The following is a 19,368-nucleotide window of genomic DNA, read 5'->3' as shown; positions in this document are numbered from 1 at the left end:
GTAGGCAAGGAAAGGTTGACTTTAATAGCAACTTAGCACGACAATGTATGCGATGCTGTAGATATATAGATCTATACGACTCTAGTTATAGATGAGGCCGCACTACCTCTGTGACGACACATACCTTATTCGGGTGTGTTCCCACGCATGTCGATGCCGTGGTGTTCAGGCACTGCGAGTAATTGTCTATATCAGTAAAAAGTGATTGTTGGACGAATATGTGCAATATGGCAGCTACGAGACCCAGCGGTAAAACGAAAGTGGAACCAGTTGTAAAGTATTGGACAAGGGCTCCCCTGGAAATTGATCATTTATTGAGCAACCACATTCACACGCTCTAAAACGGCCTCCTAGCCCGACCAGACAATGATTTATCGATCAAAGAAAACATAATTCATAGAAACCTACTAGATCATTCGATTAACTCAGGTTCACGAATGTATCATCGATGCAATGCGAATCATCTCTAGTGAACGCGAAATGTGCCACTGTCTTTCTTTCTTTTTACTGATATTGTAATCTTGCGACAAAGCGACGCGCTATGTCGGTCATGCCTCATCTTTACCTTGGCTTTCCAGGAGTTGAAGTAGGTTCGAAAAATTTGTGGCACGCAGTTGTTTTTTCAACACCTTGGATACTTCGTCGGGATTGTGCAAGCATCCCCGGGAACAACCAGAACCCGCCTTGTCAGAACAGAGACTCCAAGCTAATCACACCTAAACTTTCGTTCCTCGGCGTGCTCTATGTGATCGCACTATCGTTTGGTAAACAATACACTCTGCACACAAGGTGCCGTGTAAATGATAGTGGCGTGACAACGTAGTGCCACTGTCAGGATTAAGAGCTTGCTCACTTGCCACAGCCCTGTACCGACTATGGAATGCACGACGCTTTTTCACAAGATTGAAACGTTAGGAACTGTGCAGACACAGTGGTGCGCGAATTATCGGATGCATTTAGACATATCATATTGTACAGTCACTGTCAACAAGAGTGCAAGGCAGAACTATAGTCATAAATCTCCGCGCAAACCTGCAGCTACGCAAGCATTTGACTTTTTGAAGCTTTTACGTCCTATAATTATCATCGAAAGCTGCTTTGCACTGTTTTGGACATCGTCCATTTTTATAGGCGCTATTGCAGAAGAGTGGCTGCTACGCATTATAACTGCGACTCTTGTTCTTTCGAAAACTTCAGTATTGGTGAGCAAGCGAAATGCGTACTCCTCCATTTTACCGAGCATATCAATTCATTCCTCAACGGTGTCTAGTTACCCATCTACACCGACATGTGCAGCGCACTTACAGACAGTTAATTTGGACGGCACCCACTCTTCCAATGTTGAACTCGCTGGGGAAACGGAGGACGACCGGCGCTCCGCACATGACCTCGCCTGCAACGGTCAAGCCCGTGCAGTCCCCCAGTGGCAGGACAGCGGTGGCGACGTCAATTATGGGTTCAAATATGCCGCCGAAAAGGGTCTTGCCGGCCTTGGACACTGCGCCTACCATGCCGCCAACGCTCTTGCAGAGTGAGTAGATGGCGTTGACCAGAGGACCTAACAGACACGTGGAAGATACGCGAAACAGAAAAAAAACTAATGCAGATCCAAAGCACATGTTGTAATCTTGTGTACGCAGAGTTTTAGTCGAGCTGTAATTTATTATATATATATATATATATATATATATATATATATATATATATATATATATATATATATATATATATATATATATATATATATATATATACATACACACATATATATATATATATATATATATATATATATATATATATATATATATATATATATATATATATATATATAAAAGACTGGTCATCATATACATCGTGTGGTGCACTGTAGCGATCACTTTCGTGCCCAGCATGAAGGCGAGGCGCGGCGATCTGCAATACTTCGTCTTCATTTCTGCAATTTCGTTGCGCCGAAGCAGCTTCCTCCAGCCCACTTGGTTAATACCTCCATGAGGGCCGTCAGGAATGAATAGGTTATGTTCTGCATACTCGAAGTCGAGAAAGAGCCAATGTAAGCATATGTGCTAGTTCGTTGGTTACGCTGGATGAACTTAAGCGCAAAGCGGAGCACGGACTGATGCTTCCCTCCGTGTAGCATTCTTCGCTGTAACCACTTTCAAAGGCGCAAGCACAATTATTGCCAGCAAGTACTTGGTGTGCTAGGAATTGATCGTTTAAATAAAAATCGGCTTCATTTATCAGCTGTCCCTTCGTTCAACTTGTGCGTTCTCAACACTTCGATCGTAACATAACGCCAGCGCTATAGGTTTCCCTGCCCGTCATGGTATAGACTCTACGACAAGCTCTTCCGTATTGAAGAAAGGTGAAAGCTTGGGGAAAATATGTGTTAAGCGGTCACCGAGACTCCCTTACTTTCCTTTTGCGTCGTCATTGCGTTTTTCAGCACATACGTCCTGGACTTGAGGGAGGCACTCAGCTACGCGCAAGACGTGGTCGGTTCATAGGAAATTGAGAAGTGGCGAAAGCACTTATAAAGTAAGAAAGTGAGTCGGCGCCCAAACAGAGATAGCTAACTAACGTTTAGTGTACTTAAGGGACACTACACTTGTCGCGCATAGACAAGAGCGCATTTTACAGGTGTTGGTGGTGTATGACAACTGTCAATTATTAGCTGTCCTTTCTTGAGGAAATGCCTATCATCACACGTTATCTTCCTTTTTATTTTCATGCAATGCGTCACATCTGATTTCGTTAAGAAATGTGTGCCTTTTGCAAACTACTGTATGTGTGCGGAAGCCTTTGTCAGACACACGGAGCGCTATTTACTTCTGTCCGTTCTGTATTTTTGCGTGAGAAAACATACACAAAGATACTACTACTACTACTACTACTACTAGTACTACTACTACTACTACTACCAGTACTACTACTATAACTACTACTACTACTACTACTACTCCTTCTCCTCCTCCTCCTCCTCCTATTACTACTACAACTACTAGTACTACAACTACTACGATATTAGCTTCTTCGCCTGGCTGACGTGTCACCTCGCTAAGATTGCATATAGCTGCTAAATTGCTGTGGTGATATGCTCAAGGCCTACCCAGTGAACGGTTCAAGACTCACCGAATCCAAACCGCTGCAGCACTTCGGTAACAATGCCTTCTAGTAGAAACAGCTGGGATCCAATATCAAAGTTTGCGATCCCTTTGACAGCGCACTGAAAATCGATAGTACACAATAGGTTAACTCATTTTTTAAAGCTTGTCCAAGAACTGCTATTCAGTTTCTAATTAGTGGCCATGGTTAAATTACGTTATTATTTCAATTTATTTCATTAACAGTAACTGTGACAAAGTTTTCCTTATTAGGAGATAAAGTTTATAACCTCACTCAACGTGATGACATGTAAATTCTTTGGATATTGTTTAAGGCGAAGTCATAACGGATATTTAAAGCTATTGGAGGCATCCGAGCAATGTTTCCGCGGTGATGTAATATAAAGCGGCGAGGAATTGCTGGGCAATTAGCGTACATGCAAAGCTGGAGCCGCTTTTGCATGCAAATTTGCAATTATTTTTTAAGCTCTCTTGTTTTCAGGCTTCGTAGAGATCTGCCGTCTCGTTAAGTGTAAAGTGCAACATTTTTTCTTCTGGGTCGGTTTCTACATATCCCCCCCTAGACAACGATGCCTTTGGTGTAACATGTAGTTGCTTCTTTAAATTATAGCTGCAAACACTTTAGTGCTCCATCTAATAGAAAAAAAATCTGCTATTTTCGAAGGATCTTGTTACATGAAGGTCGCCCACTTCGTTACTCTAGCTTCCTTGTAATCGTAGAAGAAACTATTCGATTTACGACGACATGCTAAGCAAACAGAACTACGAGTGTTGTCAATCAAGTTGTAAACTCCTCAATCAAACTTACTTTTCATATCCAGACCTTTCAGATAAGATTGTTAACAAGACAACCACTTTAAGTTGAATTTTTCGGTAAAGAAAGCTTCACGCAGCTGCTTTAGTTCTTTATTGCCGTCCAAAAGTTGTATATCTCAAGATGGCCGTAAAAGCAAATGACTTCAATGATAAGTACAGGAATACTCGGTACGCCATTCCATGCAAGAAGCCATATAAAAAAAATTGGAGGACGCTTTAACTTCGTCTTTAAGGGGGGAACGCGATAGCATTCAACGATCTCTGACTGCTTGTCTGGTTTCCCGGCAAACGTTTGCAGTTCCCGGCAAGTGCAGCTTGTATAAACGTAATGTTTGCCGGCAAACGCTGGCAGCGAACGCTATGCACGAAGGCGAGCTTTCTCGTAGAAACGCGGGCTCTTGCGCGGATGCGAGGATGCGCGGTTGCTGGCGCCCTCTGGATAGTATTGCAGGAACCGGGCATGACGATGTTTGCATGCTAGAAACGTTTGTAAAGGGGTCGGCGTTTGAGCTTCAGCGTAAGAATAATATGTTTTCTTGTATATTGAAATTGCAATCCGACGCTATCGTTCCTTTGAGTTGCGTGTAAATCGTACTTTAAAAGTTTTGAGGTGCGTATTACTTTAAAAAAATTAATTTGTTCAGTGCGCACTTTTAGCTACACGGAGGGCCTGTATGGTTGAGTATGCGTTGATCGGAATGGATTTTCCATCACAAGGTGGTCGACGCTGGACGCGGGATGCCAACGCCAGATTTTCTGCGACATGGGGCCTCGAACACTGTCATGTTGAAAGATTCGCGTTCAGTTTTTCGATTTCACTAATTTAGAATTATTATTTGACAATAGACGAAGGGTGCACGAAACTACTGAATCAGGTCTAGCGCAAAAATGAAGCGTGAGGCAAAAGTAGAAACATTCATTTATCCCATGTTCATTTCCTTTCATTATCCCATTAATTTATCCCATGTTCGAAAGCAGTAGCTACGGTCCTGGAATGTGAACAGTACAAGAGGATTTTTAACAAGCTCTCGTAAGGCCGCACAAAACACTGCGAGCGTTAGCAACGTAATGTGACACTTCGCGGCTGTAGGACTGACGGCGCTAGCTGATCCGTTCGGCTTCCTCAGCGTAAACTGAACAATGGTCTTGGTTGGACCGTACAACTGTTGAGGATTACGTAATATTCCCGAAAACGTAAGAATTTTGTAGCTGTGAGGTAGCCAATGGTTTTTCTTTACTATGGGGAATTATGATAATTATAGGGCCGTTGTCCCACAAAGGCACAGTAATTATTTAATGCATAATGCATTGTTTTCCATTCGACTGAGCACGGCTGCCGAATAATGCGCACTACTAGTGCAAGTGTGTTCGACTAGATATATTACGACGCATAGTCAAAATTAAAACGTTGGAAGTTGGCAACAATTAAACGTATTCTGCCCTCACAAATATGTGAGGGCAGAGCCGGTTAAATGTACCTATTTTACGAAACAGAAGGTGATTTCTCGCAAACAAGCTTTACACTATATCTCACCTCAATAGTCTAAACGTTCTTGACCAATACGTATTGGGAAAATAACACAGGGCTGAGAGATAATCCGATCAAATTTGAAAAATGTTGAAGCGACATGGTTTGATTGTCATACGCGTTCCTTTTTTAGAAGTAGCAGAGATATTTTGACTTCTTTCATCTGCGGCTTTGGCAAGGTTGTGGCGGTCAACTTGCACCTAAATATTTTTTACCTCTTTTGCTTAAATGGGCATAGTTTTTATTCGGCGTTCATGACACGCGCAATATTGTATCGGTTAGTGTAATCACTGTTCCATGGGTGGCGAATCTAAAAGACGCAAAACGAGTAGACGCTTCCTGCCATACTTTGATTGATTAGTGTTGAGACAAGGTTCTGTAATGTGGGTGCATTGATCAAATTTAGAGGCGGCGCTACCACGACGCAACAGGTGTGTCTGTGCGAATACCTTGCAAGAGAACATTGCCGGGAAACTTGCGAAATATTCGTAATCAAGTTATGATCAGCATGCGCGTTCCATGAATGCCGAACTAAAAGCGAGACGCTCTCATGCATTACCATCCTATCTTGGCTTCAATATTTATTCACCGTTGTCTGCACTTACTTTATCCCTGCGCAATGTTTCCTTAAGCACAGTAAAAGCGTCATGCCTGTCATTACCGACCTGCGTATGAAAACAGCCTAAAATTTTCGACAAGAATACCATTCCTCAAAGCTTAAAACCGCAGTTTCAAGTGGTCCTGTAAACGTTCTTCGCGTAAAAAAAGTGTTCAGGTAACTTGACACATCGACTAGATTTGCGGGCACAGCTTAGCCCCTTTAAGTTTGCAAACGTGTTACAAATGGTGTCGGTTACTTACAAGAAAAATGTTTTCGGTGACCTGCACCACGTTCGCCTGGAAAATGAAACAAGCAGAAAGATTACATTAAACTAAAAAAAAGTGCCACTCGCCTTCCCCATGCAGCAATTCATGAAGTAGTGCTTATGCATAACCATATAGGAGAAAGGGTCGACAGCCCTTGGCGAAGTGTAGCCCTCCGCTGCTTTCGGCCCATTAGTAATCTCAGACAATTGGCTGGCTTGATGTATCACTGCACTATGGTTTCGTTAAGCGCTATACTTAATGGGCGAGTTTGTAATTGATACTGGGTGGCGAGGCACTTTAAGGGACCGTTGATGAAGCATGGGGAAGCGTTCTAGTAACGAAATCTTATTGCATTTCAGGAATTCATATTGGTACATTCACAGAGTCAGTCACCTATGAACGTCCACTGCGACTAATTCTTTATTATTTTTCTTCTCTCTCCTTCTTGTTTATTATTCCCCTTTCCTCATGCCGGAATGTAGAGTAGCCAACCTGGCACGCCCTTGGTTAACATCCGTACCTTTCGCTTTTCGTTTATCTCTGTCTCTCTCTTTTTCTCTCTCTCGCATTGTTACATTATTATTAGTACATGAGCAGAAAGCAACGTGACAGTCACTTTTCACGCTTACTGCTTAGTTGATGATTTATATTTCCCATTACGGCTACAAGACAGATGGTGTAGTAGTAAGCATGAAACCTCCGCTTATTATGGCTTTTGCTTGGATAATTTGTCTTTGTGGGAGCTGTTCGTGTTGCAGTTTGTGTAAAGACGAAAATATCAAGTCATTACAGAATGGTCACACTTGGCTGTATCGTTAAAATACGATATTTTCTTTGTGTAGCCTTAGGTGCTTTAATAACGGGAATCAATTAGTGGTGCTATGTGAACTAGACTAAATAATATAGATAAGTCGGCAATATTGGCAGCTTCCTACAGCTCGCATTGCTCAAGTGCCGTTTTGTGCATACATAGGTGTATACATATTAGTGTGCGAAATTTTTTTTTTTTTACCAGAGGCCAAACTCACAAATCATTTCGCTCACTATTACTCTGTGCCATTGACCTGATGGCATCGCTAATGTTATGTCCAGCATGAACATTGGCTAAAACTTGCTCTTACAAAGAATTTCTACGTAAGATTATTTTGTGAATATAGGCCTAGTTCTATCCAGTGGGGCCAAAGATAAAAAAACAAACAAACACGGGAACCAAGCTTCGGGTTAACTTAAACCTCTGTGTACCTAATCTGTCACCAATTCACGTCAAGGTATTTTACTTTGCTACTCAGGATAACCGAGCTCAGGGCACTGTTATAGTTGAAGGGATGTTCAGCACTGGCTCAGGAATAATTCCTTTATTTATGATCATCATCATTATCCTTATCAGCCTATTTTATGCCCACTGCAGGACGAAGGCCGCTCCCTGTTATCTCTAATCAGCCCTATCTTGCACCAACCGATTCCAACAAGCCCCACCAATTTCCTAATTTCATCGCTTCACCTAGTCTTCTACCGTCCTCGACTGCGCTTCCGTTCTCTTGGTATCCATTTTGTAACCTTCATTGTCCAACGGTTATCTAACCTGTGCGTTACATGACCTTCCCAGCTAAATTTTTTCTCGTAACGTCGATTAAAATATCGGCTATATCCGTTTGCTTTATGAATCAAACCGCTCCCTTTCTGTCTCTTAACGCTATTGCTGGTATTCTTCGTTCCATCGTTCTTTGCGCGTTCCTTAACTTGTTCTCAAGCTTCTTTGTCAATCTGCAAGTGTCTGCCCCGTATGTCCGCCCCGGTGAAACGCACTGATTGTACACATTACTTTTCAATGATAATAGCGAGCTTCCAGTAAGGAGCTGACAATGTCTGCCGTATGGGATCCAACCCATTTTTATTCTTCTGTGAATTTCCTTCCCATGATCAGGGTTTCCTGTGATTAATTGACCTAGGTACACGTACTCCTTACCGACTCTAGAGGCTGACTGGCGATCCTAAATCTCTTTGTCTTCGGCATATTAACCTTCAACCCCACTCTTAGGCTCTCTCTGTTAAGCTCCTCTATTGTTTGTTGCAACACGTCTGCAGTGTTGCTGATTAGAACAATCTCGTCGGCAAATCGATGGTTTCTGAGACATTCGGCTTGCAGATAATGCTGCACAGCGTTATCTGCAGTAAGACATTCAGGAAATCTTTGACTGGTCCTTCTGCTTTGAGCTGATGATTCCATTCGTTTTATGATTTATTGCAACAGAATTTGAAGCAGCGTCCTTACAGCCGTTCGTCCCACATCGAAGCTCATCTTGTGGCCTGCATTACGGCGAATACGAAGCCTGACAAGGAGCCATGCCTGACACCGAGTGAGATTGCCAGCAAGCGACGACTCCGGAAGCAGCTACTCCCACTTGCAGCACCGAACGTGCTTCTACTGTCATGAAAAATACATATTTATTGACTCTTGCAATTTGTGGGCGCACATTGGGCAAATGCACCCCGGCATTTTGGCAATAGGGCCTTCAGCACCTTGAAGTAGGAATATCTAAATTTGACACATTTATTGGCAGTTCATCATAACACTCAGCTGTACATTCTTCTTCCGTACTCTAAGGCCACTGTCGACCACTTGAGGTCTGCATCAGCTTGTTAATCACTGCGTTCTTTCGGGTTGTACTACAGTCAGCGTCATGGACAAAGCCGTGAAATATTGTGATGCAATAACACATTCGAAATTTGCGATGTTTGCAGCACAAATTTTCATCAAAGAGCGCAAAGTGCAGCATGCCTAAATTGCACATTTTCTCGGCTTGAGATATTACTTGTAGTTGTGTAATCAAAATAAAATGTTTTGTATATCTGCACTCAAGGTAACGGCACATTTTTAGGATATTTATTGCAAAATTATGTGCTCAAAATGGATGTCCTGACATGCATATGGCAACGTAATCTTATGTGGCGTGTCTTGCCTACACTTAACAGCTGGTTTTCATTCTTATCACTGTTCACCACTTGAAATGTTCAAGGAAAGTAGCGACAAGAACATGTCAGAAATGACATTTACTGATCGCCGGCTGTGACAGTTGTTCTGGCTCTTCGGACAACTGACAAGGTACGATTCACAAGCGTATGTTGTCAGAGGTATTCATTGGCACAAGAACCAGATATGGACACCGAGTGCCATGAAAGTGGAGATCAGTTGTGAAAGAAAGAATTAATTGCGAATGAGATATATAGCATGGCTGTAAATGGGCCACAAACGTAAGTGTTGGAAAATTGCATATTGTAAATATATACTAAAATAAGCCAATCACTGTTGTGAAGTGTACTATCAATGCACATAATACAAAGCCACCAGTGATATCAAAGTTCACAGTGGTGCTAGTTAGCGCGTAGCATTACTGCCTCAACAGAGCTATTTATTTATTTATTTACTTATTTATTTATCTATCTATTTAGTTATTTATCTATCCTCAGGGCACACAATATGCTAAAGAGGGGAGGGGCTATCATCGCACATATTTGGAAAAAATGCAAAATAAAGCAGAACACAATGAGCAAATAAACACTCATGTTATAAAATAAATATTTTCCGCAGCTGAAATGGTGTTTTAGACGTACAAACGAATAATAACGCAACAACGGAATGCGCAAACGGAACAGATAGGAGCACGGAAGAATATCTTCTTCAGATTATATTGGCGAGTGATGGGCGGAAATGATCACTGTATGTAATGCTGCGTAACGTAGCAGAAGTGTGGTTCCAGCCATGGCATGTTTTAGGAACGAAAGACTGGTACTAATTGACAGCGTTATACGTTGTATGCTAACTTTTGGCATGTGGTCTAGGCACGGTGAAATGAAGGGAGCTAGTCTGATAGAAAGTGCGTTGAATAGTTAATTATTGTGATGCATTTTGTAAGAGGCTGAGGCGCAAGAGCTTTGGTTGAATAGCGAGTAAAGGAAAGTTTAGACTAGACTTCTTGCTAGTTACGCTAGCAGTGCGATGAAAGTTAGAGATAATGGAATGCGCTGAGCGATTCTGTAAAACACAGTAAAACAATGAGATGACCAAGCAATGTCGACGATGGCCTCACAACGGTATGAAGACATTGATGTGATGGCGATGGCGGGATGAGGAAGTGACAGCGACAGTGACAGTAACATAGTGACTGTCAGATGAGGAAGCTAGAGCGACGACCATGCAACGACGACGACAGTGATGGTACCACGCGTATTGGTCCAGGCTATTTCAAGATATCGGTCATGTGAGCGGGCGTAAGAGGAGTGACGACAAAGTCATGAGGGGAGCCGTATTAGAAATTTGCAATGAGGATGAAGTAAGACACACCACGGCATCCGGACAACGAACACATACTTAGTGACACAAGCAAGTAGAAAATTTAGACATTGGGCTGGAGTAAGAGGATACATAGAAAGATAGATTACTTAAACTGCCTGAAGTATGGAGAGAATCCTAATCGCAATAAAAACTGGAGGTATTAGAATAATCATTCGTGTATTATCGGATGAGTGTTAGTAATAACGAACTCATTCCATATAGATTTATAATTTGAATCCCCGACTGAAATCACAAGCACAACCTCATAGCCTTTGTTATTGACCGTATCCATTAGAAGAAAGGAAAACTTTTCTTTCACCATTGCTGACGGAACTAGGGGCGTCTAAGCCTCCGTAAAGCAGGATAATAACTTCACTAATTTCGTCGTACGTGGCAAATATATGCACAGCTAAGCGATATAAAATCCCACAGGGGTCTATCCTAAAACACGTTGTCAACTACAATCATTTTATGTTGTCGGATTTGCCTTCTTGTCACCTTTGACTCAACCAAAGGGCCTCTACAGCAACTCTGATTGGCTCAGAATATGGCTATTGCATTAGTTGCCAATATGGCAAAATTTGACTCTGTCCAGAGTATCATCCAATGTCTGCAGAGTGTTGAATTTATTGCTATCTTATTTCTTGTCACCTTGAGATATAGCCGGCAAAAGAAGATCGCCTGCCGAAATGTGCACAACGAGATTTATTATTTGATTATTGTATGTTTTATTTACTTATATATGTGTGCGTGATCGGCGCGGGTGGTTTTACTTGAGGCTCATATGCTTGTCTCCAGCGGACTATGGTAGGCTGTCAGATAAATGAGTCAGTCGATGTGTCTCAACACTTTTCAAGAAATACTGTTGCCCACGATGACAGAAGTGCCTACTTACCGGGTTAGTGCACATGTCCTGAGGTTGGCCCAAGCACTGAAATGACGTAGAATGTGCATTAGCGAAAATTTATTGCGCGTAAATTCAATGAAGCGGTGCCTGTTGCTTCGTATTAGAAAGAAAGTGTGGATGCCGGCAAGGATTGGTAGAAACATCGTAAAGAATGAGTGTTCGGAAAAACGGCTAGATATTATTGTGTGTCGATTGATCAGTTTATGTTTGTTACGTACAATAAGCGCGCCCCTGGAATAATCAAGTGGCCTTCAAGCGAAAGACATGCGTAATGGTATGGCGCAACCATTCCGAGAAGCAACTGTGAGCCGACTCGGAGATAATGATTTGCACAGCATTGCAGGAGATACAATTCCTAAATAATTTTTGAATGACTTGCTCAAAAACATCTAGGACACGCTATCATTCCGCCCCCAGAGAAGACTTTGAAGGCAGCCGTTATTGCCTGGGAAGCGTTCTGCACTCCTGAGTGTTTCTATATAGAGATGTCATGTTCAAAGGACGTAAGATGTCATTATGAAGCGCGACCTAGCGTCTTCCAGGGGACCACCGATTTCGCTGGTGAGGAAGAAAGAAATAACAAATAATTAATTAGTACGGCGAGTTACTGCTTACATTTTGCCCAAAGGGTAACATATTATAAAGAAGAGTAAGTAGCGTATCGCCGTGTTCCTGCGTTGTAAATGTCTAGAAATAAAATGAACATATTTGTAATAGCCTTTTACTGGCAACCTTGTTGACGGGATGCGAGCTAAATTGCAAAAGGATGTGTTGTATTTTTTTTCCTTGCGAGCTTGCCTATGAACTGCATTAGTCACACAGGGTTCGGGCAATTATATGACGCCGAAGGATTGACTAACATTTATTGTCCGCATCGTTCCGAGATGCACACATTACGAAGAAAGCAGCACAAACGTGGTACGAAATGTATTCAACAATGCGGCAGTTTCACGGGTTCCGCCTTTCGCACGTTTTTCGCGCTCTGCTGGGGAATAAAACGCTGATAGGGACCGTCAAATGATTTGGACGATATTATACAAAAAAAGCTTAGTGGCGAGGGTAGGTGCTCATGACCATGTTTAGGCGAGCCGTGCCAATCTTGTAATTCATTATAAAGGTTTAAAGATGTGCATGCGCTACCGATCGCAACGGCGCCGATCCCCTGGGTTTTCAAAAAAGCCACCCCGTTGCCATCTACGAATTGGGCTCGCGTAACGTCAGCCGGGTGAACTGTCCAATTAACTGGCCAACTTCTACTCAAGTCGTACTTTACAAATTTTCTGGAACATTTTACTTTGAGAAATTCAATTAGTTCAGTAACGCTATTCACCACGCGGAGGGCCTGCGTGGATCGGTAAGCGTGGCTCGGGATGATTTTTTCTCATAAGGACAACGTCGCCGTCTGCAACGCCGTATTTTCTGCGACACGCGGCCTTTAATGCTATCGCGTTAAAATGGCATCTGAATGAGAACACAAAACAATTTATCATTACACTCCAGCACTTCCAGCAGACAGCAAGTGTCGTTTGCTTGAGCTACAACGTTCTGCGTGTTCACGCGAGCTGCTCGGCAACATTTGTTCCCGAGGCTTCTTTTCGCGAGGACCATGAATCTCCCTTGTTGCGTTATGGGCTGCAGACGTAGCGATTCGCACCAAGTGAAGCTGCAACATCCTATCTCTCTGCAGGGCAACAAGCGAGCAGAGTGACTGCAATGCAGCAGACTGTCGGTATCCGATCGGCGCAAGGTGTAGTGACGTCATTGAGGCGGTCACTGCACGGCGAAAGACTGCTACCACAATAAAGAGACTTAGCCTGTCCGGTATTCCGGTAAACGCAGGCGGACTGGGCGTTTGGCCACATGGACGGAGGCGTGAACTTGAGCCTGCAGAAGGTGCAGCCACCTGGTAGCAAAGAGCTCAACCAGACAAGCACAGACATAATATCACACTAGCCAAGTGTACTCTACGTTGCTGCTCGTGTAAATTTCCCGCAGCAGGCCAATCGTGAACACGTTGTATCTCTAAATGTTTAAAATTGTTTAGCGTTAGTTACAGTAGTATTAGCTCTGTGTTTGGCTGGTTGAGCTTTGTGCCACCAGGTGGCTGCACAGCGTGGGCCACTCAGGCCGCCTCACGCTTACGTCAAAGCCCTTTTATGACAGCCGCAGTAGTATGGAGGGGTTATATTTACGTGTGTGCCTAAGCATCAAAATGCTCAGCACGCCTGCGTTTATCGGAATACCGGACACGCTCGGCACTGCTACCGAAAGCTCGCAGTAAATGATGTTATGGTGGCTCTTTCTCTGGGTTGGCGGTCAGGCGGCGCTGTTGGAGAGATTAGAGACTTTTAGCTTGTACGCTATTCCGGTAAATGGGAGCGGTTTGGGCGGATTACCGGATGGTCGGGGCGTAAACGTGAGCGGCCGGAGTGGTGACGTCAGCTGGTGGCGCAAAACTCAACCACACAAACACAAAGGTAATTACTCTATTCTGCTTAGCTGCCGGTGTAAATTTTAGACAATTGCGTAATAGGGTTCACAATTACGCCACTGCTAAAAATTTGCATCAGTGTTGAAGGAGGATATAGTGGGTTACTGCAGTTTTAGCTTTGTGTTTGTCTGGTTGAACACTACGCTACCACGTGGCTGCACCGCTCCGGTCGCTCACGTTTATGCCCCCGCAAATCTGGCAATTCGGCCAAACCACTCCCGTTTACGGGAATAGCGGACAGGCTAAAAGTCTCTGTTTAAGAGGCTTCGTGCGTTGGCGTGAAAACACCGGAAGGAGACGAGAGGACGTCAAATCATGACATATGGCCAGTGAAGGCGGAGATTAACCTCGATCACTCGATGAACTTGTTGAGGAGAAAAGGCAGGATAAGGGAAAAGGTAACTTGTAATCATCCATAGCGTTCCTAATACGATAATATTGCGACGCGAAGGTTTTACTGTAGACCTACCCTATCCGCCTACAAAATTTGTCTAAACCATTCCAGGGACACTTTACAAAGCATGCGAAAACGTGTTTTCTTTTTAGACGTTCTCCGTACACCATTTCGGAACTTAACAATCAACGCAACTGATACTGCATATAAATGCGATTAATCTGCTTAAGCGTTTGCCGATGCGATAGCTGCAGTAGTCTATCGCATAGAGAAATAATTCAGTGTTTTCCGATTTTAAACTAGTGCTGAAATGTGTATTTCTAATGGCAAGCAGGAGCGCACAAATAATAAGACCGAACAGTCACCATTTGGCGGGTCGGTACAGACATTTGACACTTGCACAGCACGACAAGCATACGTAACCCACCTGAGTCGCAAGTCTTTCTTATGCTGGTCGGGCTACAATGCCTTTAATACCATACCAAAATGCCCATGAGTTAGCATTCATTTCTGTTTTTCACTTAGACTGAGTTGAAGTAGATCCGTTTCATCTGGTACCGAATTCACAGTTGTTCGTTCGTATTGCGTTCTTTGCCCTTCGCTAGCCTACTCCGCTAATATACATATATGTAAACCGTTAGCTACAACGAAAATTTGCTGTTAAGAACGTCTGTACTGTAACAGCTTTTCTGTATACACTAGCCCTCTTATACAGCATGTAAGACCCTGAGCAGAGCCACTGGATGGCAATCAATGCTGTAGAATCGTCGTAGTCACTACGACATTACTTCTATCACACCAATAGAACATTTACCACCAATTCGTACCAAGATAAACTGCAAGGTAATCGCTATTCTCCGAGAATGAAATGTCGTCAAATAAACTGAGTGATTGTTGGTGGCTACCTGGTGAAAAGCTGTATTTTTATCTTTCGTGTTCATTCATTAAATATGTCTTAATTCTAGACTCATGCATTCACTCTCTAGTTTCGCTGGTGTATTGCTTTAAAGGCAAGGTTTGTCGTCATCGCTGCAGCAATTGGTGGGCAAGCTGTGTTTATGAACGTACAGGGATTCCGCAGCGGCAAAGGTTCAACGTGAGGCCGAGAATTCTTAGTGCGTAGAAGTTACACTTACCGTGCCAAAATCCAAGATATTCGGCAAAGTGACTTCTATACATGATGCTGCAAGGAACACCGAAGAGAAACAGCCAGCATTAAGTTCATCACAAATATTTTCACATTCGGTGCGGAGAAAAGGTTTCCTTGCTGACACGGGTTCTCTGTTTCATGAGGGCATTTTTGCTCTTAGTAATTTTGCTCATAGAATTTTTGTGTTTATTTTAGTTTTTAAATATATTATTACATACAACTGAGAAGTAATTCAGACATGTAAAATACGTATGAGCACTAATGCACTAGGTGAACAAGTGTCTTTGAGTGTAGAATATATAAAACAACCAAATCACTGGGGTAAGGTTTCACTATAAAGAGTAATGTTTACGTCATTTCATGATCCTTTATTTACAGAGGCAGTAAATAGAGCTGTGCGCTCACCAACCACAGAAATTAGGGCATATCGGAAGGAGGTTAGTTGGGCATATCCCTCTTGTACCACGACTCTGCAAACACTCGCGGCAACGCTTTGGGTGGAAATGAAATACATGTTACTGGGTAACATGTATTATTCCACGCACTTTATTGCCTGGAATAACCAGTGTTCTTTTTACTTCATTTGGATACTCCGATGGCTGGTGCGTCACCTGAGAAAAAAAAAACTAACCCATCCATTCGCTATACTGATTTCCAAACACAAGTACTAGAAGAACATGTTCATGGTCTTTTTGCCGGTAGGTAAACTGCGTGTTCATGGCCAAACAGAGGAGTAGGAGCCATAGTAGTGCCCATTCTACATCATGTTCCTATCATTTGTGCTATTCTACGTAGCGGAACATATATATCCTGGTACTATCATGGTTAACTTATCGTGGCGCGTCGGGCTTCAATTCCGTTATTTCCGCTCTGTTATGACGCAATAACAGGCACGTGTTGATGCCGTGCTCGCACAGTGCCACAAGTGCCTCTTTGCCACGGGCGAGAATAATCAAGGCAAAACCGAATCCAGAACCCACTAATTTCCCATAAGGTGTGCCAAGCTCCATCAATGCAGCAATGGCGGCCGCTGTCGTCCCTGTCCTCTTCAATAGGGTAATTGTCGAACACTCACAGAACCAGCCCTATGAGTGTTGGACATCGCACTTGATGGCCTCGATGGCAGATGAGAAACGACCTGACAACATCTCTTCAAATCTAGCCCCGAAGTGTTAACTTGCACACAACCATAGTGGCGGATGTAGAAGTTCATCTCACCGCAGGTGAAATCCTGCTCCGGGAATGTTAGTGAGTCTCACTCTCGCCTTGGCGAGAGGCGCGGCGCATGACGTAGGCAAAGTTGCAGGCCAATAGCCCTGCGGCTGAACGACTATTCTACATCCACCAGTATGGCCTTGAGTGACGCTGGTGTAGCTCACTCACAGAAACACCTGAGAAAAGACAAGGGAAAAGCTATTGCCGTAGCCTAACTGGTAGAAAATACCACGTGTCATGCAGAGGTTCTGGGTTTGGCTTCCAAATTTCAGGAAATTTCAGCAAATTTTGTTTAGAAAATAGAATATGATATTGATTGATCAGACATCAGGATGTATAAGCGCATATGCCCAATAATTCAATCGTCCTCCTTTCTTTCAAAAATGAACGGTACGCAAACGCTCCTTTGTACTCCCGGTACAGAATGGTGCTCTTTAAGAATTTGTTAACCTGTATATGGTATGGCTGTTTGAACTTGCAACAATGTTCTAAAACACGGGGGCAGGATTGCCAAAGCATTTTTAAGTACTCTCTGCCATTGATTGGCCGCCCACGCTAATTGTATGTACAGAATCAGGATGCTGCACAATTACAATTATTACAACTAATCGAAGTGCGATATACTTTTGTGGATATGGGCCCAGTTTTGCAAAGTGGGCTTCGATAGCGAGCGGAGTTGGGAACAAGTGAGACATAGCGACACGGCTCATCACGCTGAAAAGTGGTGCCTCATTTTATGTGCCTCTGCTAAGCGTTTGATGCCTAAAAAGATTCGTTCCTCGGAAACATAATTACCGAGCACTCATACACAGACGCATGAACGCGTTTCAACGGGTGCCGACAATGACTGATGCCGAAAGGATTTATACAGTGGTGGAGGTCACCTGCCAAAAGCGATAAATTGTAGCTGCAGCTCTCTATTTTAGCTACTCACAAAACGGCACGCCGGCAAAGTATTTCGGTATAGTCCGTACTTACAGTCAGCCGCAGATGGCGCAGCGATGGCTGAAATTACCAGAGCAGCTGAAAAGACAATTGTCTTAAACGCAATCATTTCGTACGTATTATTGGGACGTGACCTGGTACAGAGGAGCACGGCGTTTTCAGCTGGACTCCTCAGGTCAGCTGCGTTTAAATAGTGGATGTGCTGCCCACTGCTGCTTCTCCTATTAGCGCTCAGCGCGTGGCTGGGACCAAAGATAAAAAAATTCGCCAACACCGTCGTACATAGCGACAACGCTCATGTCGATGCGTTTAACAGGACTGCGTTTTCCCTCTTGCAAGTATCATCTATGCATTTGAAACAGGCAAATCTGACAGTTGACGGACAACTATACCAGAGCTTTGAGGAGGAGTTAACCGATAGCCGACGGGCATGAATAAAACTGCCGCGTGACATTTCGCTTAATTGCAATGGACTTTGAGGGATGTCTTGCACTCGTTACTTATGGTTGATCTGTTCTATCGCTGTGAATATTACACACTGCATCCTCTAGGAGAGCTATCGCACAAGTACACACGTGTACACTAGGTTGAGAACGTCAATTTTTGTACTTCTTGAAGCAACGAAGTTTAACGAAATAATTTAATGACTATGCCCTGATGTCACGTAAATGTTTTTTTCATGTTGTCTTTATTAAATGCATTTCCACGCTCACTCGCTTGTCCGTACAGGGACAAGTAAGTAAGGGTCACACGGTCTTCTTAAGGCGTATGGTTCGCCTCGTAGGTTTCACTGTTGCTGAAAAGCCTAAATTTGGCGAAAACTGTCTCAGCTCATACAGCTGTATATAAGCACTTGATATCTGCACAGCCCGCTTCCGCATTGGTATAGGAGCCGTTGGAAGAGCTTTAAAATACAGGATTCTGCGCTCAGCAGTCCTATACCTTTGGTACTCGAATTTTAGGCAACTAGATTTTGTTGTTGCACTGCATACCGGCCAATATGAAAACATTAAGAAATGATGGTCACAAAACTATATGTTAATGTAAACTGAAGCGGCGTGACAGAAAAATATTTACGTTAAGCCAATTGCATATCTCCTTAACAGGAAAAGCTGTGGATAAAATAAAAGGATATCCATGCTGGCAAGTGAGCACATCGGTCTTTCCCAAATAGTAAGACAGTGCCGCCCAGAGCCACGACGGTGCAATGGCTAGCGCGGCCTGCAAAAATAGGTCCCCTGAACACTCCCTGCAGGTTTTATGGCTCTAGCAGCAGACGCCCCTCAGTTCAGTATATCTGACGCCAAGTTTGTCCCAAGGAAGTTCTCTTGCTTGAGCATGTCATTAAGTCTTATATTCGATAGAGAAAAGGTACGTAGATCGAACACACATATCCGAATCTATTCTACGCGAATGTTTCGTGAAGCTGTTACGAAATGCTATACAACCTAATGTGGTGAGCACAATTGCCTTTATTCCTTTGTATGCAGCGCGTAATCTCCTGGAATGTTTGTGTGCAGCACAGGGCACATCTTTATTGATAGAATGTCAATATTTATCGAATACACAATTTATAAGCTACGCTGCAACACAAACA

General features: G+C 43.2%; 1 protein-coding gene across 1 annotated transcript in view; it reads right to left on the bottom strand.

Annotated features, from left to right (window-relative positions):
* Positions 1-11,595, bottom strand: part of LOC142591510 (uncharacterized) — a 70,543-nt gene extending 58,948 nt beyond the window's left edge. The window contains exons 1-5 of the mRNA XM_075703833.1: positions 11,565-11,595; positions 6,331-6,366; positions 3,133-3,226; positions 1,332-1,558; positions 125-172 (exon numbers count right to left, since the gene is read on the bottom strand). Coding sequence (XP_075559948.1) covers positions 125-172; positions 1,332-1,558; positions 3,133-3,226; positions 6,331-6,366; positions 11,565-11,579 — 420 coding nt within the window. The 5' untranslated portion in view covers positions 11,580-11,595. The remainder of the gene's footprint in view (positions 1-124; positions 173-1,331; positions 1,559-3,132; positions 3,227-6,330; positions 6,367-11,564) is intronic.
* Positions 11,596-19,368: the final 7,773 nt, after the last annotated feature.

This window comes from Dermacentor variabilis, chromosome 8 (assembly GCF_050947875.1).
Source record: "Dermacentor variabilis isolate Ectoservices chromosome 8, ASM5094787v1, whole genome shotgun sequence".
Taxonomy (NCBI): domain Eukaryota; kingdom Metazoa; phylum Arthropoda; class Arachnida; order Ixodida; family Ixodidae; genus Dermacentor; species Dermacentor variabilis.
The sequence above is the reverse complement of the archived record's forward strand: the minus strand, read 5'-3'. Positions and strand labels throughout refer to the sequence as shown.